The sequence below is a fragment of the Watersipora subatra genome, chromosome 4 (assembly GCF_963576615.1).
Source record: "Watersipora subatra chromosome 4, tzWatSuba1.1, whole genome shotgun sequence".
NCBI classification, from domain to species: Eukaryota; Metazoa; Bryozoa; class Gymnolaemata; order Cheilostomatida; family Watersiporidae; genus Watersipora; species Watersipora subatra.
The window spans coordinates 13,599,926-13,607,833 of record NC_088711.1 but is presented as its reverse complement, the minus strand read 5'-3'; the positions used below and the strand labels follow the sequence as shown (position 1 = coordinate 13,607,833).

The window sequence follows — 7,908 nt, the reverse complement described above, 5'->3', positions numbered from 1 at the left end:
CCAGTAATATCAATAATGGACATGAGCAATCAGTTAGTTGTGTCAAGCCAAGATCACATACCGTAGGTACATACTGCCTTGAAGCGCTCTCTGAGCAAATGAAAGCATTTATTAGTCTGCTCTAGGAAAACTGTCTAAAGAACATATATGGTTATATGGTATTAAGATAATGCATACAATAAAGGCAGAGACAGTTTGTGAATAGCAAACAGATCAAACTGGGCAACACAGTGCATACATTGATTTTTCTTTTCTTTTCCACTAATTGGCCACCTTGTGGCATTCATTCATGTCCACTATCTCTTATGCCGTGATACGTGTATTCGTATAACTGAAAACCAGTTGCTAAGCAACGTGTAAACAATATTTGAAAAGAACCGATCAAATAAATAATGCATCTTCTATATCAACTGCTTGTCATGTGTCAAATTACTTTTCTACATTTTCCTGATATAGACAAGCTTACTATAGCAATAGCTAGTATATACTCACCTAATGGACATAGATGGTGACGTGGGTAGAACCCGAGGAGAATAGTTGATAGTATACATAGTTTTTGGTCTAAGTACTCTGTTTTAATTCAATGCAATGTGCATAATCAGCTGCCTATGCTGACCAGAAATAGTTTAGACACTTTTGCAAAGGATGTCAAACTTTTTCTCTTTTCATTCTTGCAGCCACATGAATTTATTGCCACCCTGTGTTGGGAGGTAATAAATGTTGGCTGCCTCACTTCTATCGAGTTGGTGGAGCCAAGATGGAGATGTTCTTCAGTTTTTCATTAGACTAGCTTGAACTTGATATTCCTCAGATGACCTTATGATGACCTATTTATGCAGCTCTCTTATCTGATCTAACAATTTATTAAAAATCACATTATGTGTAGAAAGTGAATTTAGTATATCTGTTGTTAGTCTTCTTTTATATGTTTGTACACTCAGCAAATTACTGGCTTGGGTCATCAGATATAGTGAAAGGAAAGGGCGTCCTCAGCACATTTTATCGCAAGTTCATAGCTTTGGGTACCTCCAAGATAAAATGTTGTTTGCATAATCTCGTAAGCAGCTGTATAGTGTTAGACAATGCATAACAGCCGGCACTGCTTTAAAAGGAGCTGGCGTTTCTTGCTGTTGCTCTAGCTTGAATCGAGGTTCTAAATTAAGAGGGAGTGCAAATATCCGTTTTAATTTAAAAATGATAATTTTTTTGACAGTGTAGTAACTGTATAATAGCCGAATGCTTGTTTGTTAATAGCAGATAGTTGCGTGAAACCCAGGAACTGGTATTTCCATCTACATAGACATAGGGTTTCCGTCTAGATCCATCGCTTTGGCTATAAGAGCAGTTCAATTTTAGAAAAGTAAAAATTTTTGGTATACGACAATTGTCACTATTATATTATTTTGTGGTCTTTATACATGTCAGGAGCTGAACTCATCTCTTGCAGTTGATTGCCAAGAGCGAATCATGCTCAAGAATAGATTTATTAAGAAACGACAGCGGAGTAAGTCGGCCGAAAAGTCTTTAGCAGCACCTGAAATCCTTCTAGAACCACCCGAGCAGTTCTGCAGCATTCAGACTGGAGAGGTTGAGGAGCGTGAAGATGTCAATGCATCAGGCACCACAATAAAGCCTTCGAACAGTGAAAAAAAAGGTATGCATCTAGCTATCCAAAAGCGAGAAGACCATAAAATGAGCATGACCATGAATACCATATATGATATTATGCATGATGAGAAAACATTTTTTTGAGTTTTGTTGTTAACTTTTGGTTTGTGTTTATACATTGCCAATCTTTTACCTAAAGAGAATAATTTAAGCTGCTGTTCCACAACTCTCATTTGACCAATTTAAGTTCAGCTTACAAACTCAGCATCTAATTATTATGCAAGGCCAAAGCTCCTACTTAGTCCTACAAGTTTTGGCAGGTTTCCAAATTGCTCACGAAAGTAGGTTGACAGCCTGCAGCAGTTTTTCCACTCAGTAACCATGAATGGCAGCCTGGTCTGGTCTATTCATCATAGTAAATGTAAAATTTCATTGGACGGGCAATATATGATGTAAGACTACCCTCAGTATACAAGTTGTTTGTATTCTAACAATAATCTTTCCAGTGTTTAATCAAGTCAGCATTCTAGCCTCTGTATGCCGCTAGCTGCGGACTAACTTTTTGCTTTTGTCTGTAAGTATACTATTTGCAGCTTTTGCATAGCTAGTAGTTTCATAATTTTTCAAGGTCGCTATTTGACTAGAGAGGCTGAAAACCTTGCTTTACCAAAAACTATTTTTCAAATTGGTAGACTGATCTAATTAACAAGGAGCCACCAGCGAACTTGCATATTATTTAGAGTTTGCTAATTTGGGAGTGCTCAGACTTGCGTAACACAATGTCTATGAGGTCAAGTGATATTTCATGGTCAATGGGTGCAGATGAGTGCCTTTTTATGGGTTATATTATAAAGTTGAAGACAGCATTATATTATATGACCTAGAAGTGAAGAGGTGCGAATATCTAATTACCCCCACGAAGGAGAATAATACCTTCATTGTTTTCATTGATTTCAATCAGAAATCGATGTCCCTCGTAGGCTGAAGGGTGAACATTATCTATACAGCTATATATCTCTCCCCATACACTTACCTCACTCATCTCTTACTGCAAGGTATCATTGTCGCTAGCTCCTTGTCTTTCCTAACAACACTCACTAGGTAAGACTCGTTTTATATAATCTAGACATACATTTTAGTATTTAGCATGGATTATGTAGAAGGCCAGTCATCATAAGATAAGGGAGTGTTGTCAGCTCTGACTTTCATATAATAGTATTTAGTTGCAATAGAACTGTGTGTTCTATTAGTTTAGTTATTGGCGTTTCAATTGGGAGCGCATACTCAGCTGCTAGACTGCATATAGCAGCAAAACTAGCTTGTTTACAGCTAGAGGACGCTTCAAAGTGATGAAGCATTCAATTCTGATGTTTAGAAAAATTCTCAACCCTGACTCTTAATACCTAAAGGGACTAAAAAAGGGCAAATGTTACACATTTTCACATGCTTATATAAGCAGATTACAATATCTAAAGACCAAGTCTCTAACACTGACTACAAGCATTTCCTTGCCAGATTTAGTAAATAGCTTATCTGCATCTGCAACCTTGGTATTGATCCCTTCCTCCCTTCCAGTAAGAAATATATCAGAGTCTGTTCATTCATCTATACAAATATTCAAAGTCCGTTTATTTATTTACCTGATTTCATACCAGAGACTGACGTAAATATTTCTACATCATCTTTTTTATAAAATGCTAGCCACTTTTGGATTTAAAAATACAGACATGTAGTTGTGTTGATGTGTCCGAAAACATAGATATTTTCAGACACATTATGATTAGCTATTGTGGTTGTTAACAAAGCTTAAAATTGGGCAGACAGTGACAGTGATTACTTCAAATGCTGAAACCGCTGGTAAAAGTGAGACACTAACAGATACAGGCACTTTATATCAAACCCTTCTTTTTATCCCTGTTACTGACAGACAACTCAAGGCTGGTTCACACTACATCGCCGTTTGTCAGCGCTTTACTTTCGGCGTTCATCCTCGATTATGTGAACCGTGAACCGATGGTATCAGCGAAGCATCGCGGACACGTCAGGAAAGTTTGCAGCTGTCAAACTTTGCCGATATTTCGCCGAGCATCGACGAATGCCTTTCAGATGTGAACCATTTCGGCGATGGTAATTCGCGGTCACCGATAACGTGATTAATTCATGTTCATGATAGTCGTTGTGGAACTAGTATTTAATTCCACCACGCAAAAACAAAGAAGTTACTTCACAAAAATTTAAAAAGAGAAATGGGAACACTACGTCACGGAGTATTTCCTGATGCAAACAGGATAGGTTTGTGATAGTGTGAACATCGTTATCATCGACGATCACCGAAGTATTGTGGCATCAACGCCGAGACATGGCGTTGAAACATATAGCGTGAACCAGCCAGCTAAAGACGCATAACATATTGTTGTTGTTTCAAGGTGTCATATGTTTTTAACTCTTCTGACATGTACTGACAGGTTGAAGGGGCACACTATAGACTTATCAAGATCTAAACATGCACAGATGAGCTTTGCTAAGAAATGTTCAATAAAATATCTCGAATTGTCAGAAACTGATCTAAAGAAAACTATGTTGGCTGAAATGGGTCATTAACTTGCAATACTTTATTTTAATAGACAACGATAGCAAGCTTCAAACGAATTCCAGTTCTGACGATTACGGCTTCTTACCATTTCCAAGAAATATCAGTAGCAGAAAATCGAGGACAATAAGGGCACAGTCTCCCAAATCAGAGGTAAGAACATAAAAAGTGACCTGTTGTTATCAAAGCATCAGCTTTTGCTGTTGTATAAAAAACTAAACGAACTCGCATGCTGATTAAGGTTCAAATCAGAAAATCTTTTGTAAAATGGGAGTTATAAAATGAATATTTCACAACTAAAGATTACAAAACCTATGAGAGACCAAATCTATTACATCTAAGGTTTTTTTTTATTGTATTATTTTGCCTCAACATTCTAAAACATTATTTTTGGTTAACCGCAGAAAAGGTTTAGCCCAAGAATAAATGAGCTACAAACTGCCTCGCGTGCGGAAGACCAACCCTGTTTACCTTGAAGAAGAACTGATCAATAATAACACAAAGGCTTGACTGTAACATCTCTTAACTCGAGTACACAAATATTGTATCGCATTACAATCCAATCAGGGCTCCGCCTAGATATCATAGCCTTAAACTGCCATCATCGGGAAACAGAGATGAATTTAAATTAAACTGGCTAATAAATTGAGTAACAACTCTGAATAATAATTAGTAGTTTACTGCGAGCGACTGCAAAAAATGATGCTCACTGACAAGGCTAAATTTCTTAACAGACCACTAGCTAGACAATTTGTTGATGCAATGCAGCATTAGGAATTCTTCACAACTGCTTTTCTACATATAGATTACAGTGAGCTTTCCGATTGAAAATGGTATAATAATGATAGACAACCCGTGTGTACAGTTACATGAGAGCATAGACTTGTTTTAAAAGGGATCTAGAAGTCGGTTTTGCAGACTGCATTATATGATGACTTTCCTTGAAACGTAACTGAAAACCAAAAGTGAGAGGTAGTATACTAAGAGTGTTGATGCTGTGACAGGTTGTGCACCCATTATCTATCCTGAGTTTGAGCAAACAACTTGACTATCACAGGTAACAAAGCATGCACCTGCGTAGAGCACCACCCAGAGGTCCAGCAAAGTCCTATTCATGTGATGCCTATCACTGCGTGCATCTGCAAATCCCTCCAGTCCATTTGGAATCAATTATCAAAAAGTATGATCTTTCACAAATAAATATCATCGGGTTGCCATATCAAAATTAATCAGCGTGTCGGCTAGTTCATTGGCAGTTGGACGAAGGAATGTCTTAGCTGATTGGCCAGCAGGCATAACTGGATTGCATACATTCATTGGCGCATATGAAGGCGAGTGTGTGGTCACTCTATACATACCATCAGTTTTACGGAGTAAGTTCAGCAAACCGCTAGGGCTTTTAGACAAACCACTATTTACTAGTAAGACATTAGTGTAAACATTAGTGGAGGGGAAATTTGATTTTTGGAAAAGTTTCATGAAAAGTTAGTATCTGGTATCGTATGACATTGTTTGACTATACTATTTTAACTTTTTCAGGTTGACACTTTCGACAACAGTTTGTTTGATATTGGATTTCTTCACTCTACGGAGGAAAGTCTTCCACCTGTTCTTGCCTCACTCAGCAGCGCCAGCTGTCTTTCAAACACTCAGATAGATACACAAACTGAGAACATTTGCAGCTCAGAGATGCTTGCTAAAGCAGTTCAGCTGCCATATCACTCATCACGACTTCAAAACAAAACTCATTATGTAAAAACTGAGTCAAACACAATCTCGTATGAGGAGAAAGCAGGACATTACGCTCGCCTTGTGGAGTTGAGCTCTGCAAGCAGACCGGTAACAAGCCAGGGCTCAACAGCTGAACTAAACTTTTACGTTCAAAAAGCAGCTGAACAACGTGCTAGAAGCAAGGGTCCAGAGGGCCAGCGTGGTCGCTCAAGGTCAACTACTCGTCGAGAAGCGAGGAGTCGAAGTAGGGGTCACTCAGCTTCCCGAGACATTATATCGTTATATACCAACAGACCTGTATCTGGTAATAGGCTGCGACAGACTTCTCCTTCACCCGATAGGACGTCTGGCATCCGACTCAGCAGAAAACAAAGCCTTTCACCTGACAGAGCAAACAAAACCAAATCTAAAAAGGCAAACAACAGCAAGATAGAGACGAATATAAATTCAAATAGACAAACATCTACCACAGTTGCAACGAAAACTACAAAGTTCGGTGATAAAATGCAAACGGACAAAGAAACAAATTTTATGACTTTATTGGAAATGGACATTGAAAAAACGGCAGCAATTGAACGAGAATTAGAAGCTGCCAATAGCATCAAACCAGCGGCTGTAAAAATGATGATGATGGCAAATCATTCACCATCTTCCAGCTGGACAACAAAGGATGAGATAGCCGTGAAAGTGGGAGACAACGTTACCGGCCTCTATAAGCAGAACGAATGGCTGTATATAACAACAAATTCGAGGCAAGCTGGGTTTGTGCCCTATGCTCTCACAAAACCTTTAAAAGTGACTAATATTCAGAAATACAAAGAGAATTTACGGTTGCCATTACCCTCTGCTAAACCTGTCACTGGAATCCTAAAAACCTCAAACTACAACAAACATAAGCAGAGGAGAACGCATCCAAAGTTCTCTGTAAAAGTGCGGACAGCAGCAGATACTGACAGTTTAAGTTCTGAAAGCAGCAGCGCGACTACAGAAAACTTTGTTTATACAAGACACAAGAGCAACGGTATGTCAAGTCATGCTGACTGTATAGTAATAGATACAGATGATATTCCACTCGCATTTGATCGTACACATATCGGAGAAGAAACGAGCACAAACTGTAGCGACAGTGGGATTAGCGACCCTAGTAGCAATCACAGTGAAGACATGGACTCCCTTAACTCTCCACTTGGTATGACCGATGAGAGAAGTGTTAGCGGATTCCCACTCCACAACTTGACACCACGTCTACCTAACGAGAGAATTGTCAGTGTGACTACTGAATTACTAACCAACAGTCCATGCAATTCCATAAAAAATTCTCGAATTTCAACGAAAAATGCATATTGCACATCATCTCCGATAAGTGACTCGCCTCTAGGGCCCCTTGGTGCTCGGTTAGCCCAACTGAGTGTAGACAGCAAAGGAGACAGTTCTAAAAGAAATAGCTTAAATGCAGACATGAAGGAGCGTGCCAAAAGCACAGGTACGACGCCATCGTCATTACGACCAGAGATTCCCAAGGATTATAATGGACCTCGTGTGACAGTCGTTTATGATTATGAAGGAGGTAATCAAGACGACCTCATTGTGCATTCTAGTGACATAGTGACAGTACTCAATGGTGAGGATATTGAGTGGATATGGGTGCAACGACGAGATGGCAAGGAAGGTTTTATTCCAAGAGAGTTTGTCATTCCTTTGGATTTGTCAATACAGAATCGTCGCCGAGTTGGCATATCGTTATTATGATAATCTGTTCTAAGGATTAGCGAACAGACTGATTACTGATCAACCAATTTCTACGTCCAATTGAAGTCATGTGTATTGTAGATGTAGAATGAAACTTTATCTATATTATTGTCTATATTTTCTTAAGAATTATCTTTATATTTGTATGTCACATTATTTCATTGTAACGTCTAGTTGATACACTCATTGAGCAAGAAGATATTCAATGAATACATTCAGTCATAAAGTTG

The 7,908-nt window shown here is 38.6% G+C and overlaps 1 protein-coding gene across 1 annotated transcript; it reads left to right on the top strand.

Moving 5' to 3' along the window:
* The first annotated feature begins 1,467 nt into the window (after window positions 1–1,467).
* On the top strand, window positions 1,468–7,890 carry LOC137393943 (micronuclear linker histone polyprotein-like). Its single transcript, XM_068080656.1, has 3 exons — window positions 1,468–1,654; window positions 4,233–4,351; window positions 5,738–7,890. The coding sequence occupies exons 1-3, from the start codon at window positions 1,468–1,470 to the stop codon at window positions 7,676–7,678; spliced, it is 2,247 nt and encodes a 748-aa protein (XP_067936757.1). The 3' UTR covers window positions 7,679–7,890.
* Window positions 7,891–7,908: the final 18 nt, after the last annotated feature.

Bases quoted from the DNA above. Each gene is read 5' to 3' on its own strand.
- LOC137393943 (XM_068080656.1), top strand. From the start codon at position 1,468: ATGCTCAAGAATAGATTTATTAAGAAACGACAGCGGAGTAAGTCGGCC. The intron at 1,655-4,232 runs GTATGCATCTAG...TTATTTTAATAG, and splicing joins TTCGAACAGTGAAAAAAAAG to ACAACGATAGCAAGCTTCAA. The intron at 4,352-5,737 runs GTAAGAACATAA...TAACTTTTTCAG, and splicing joins CACAGTCTCCCAAATCAGAG to GTTGACACTTTCGACAACAG.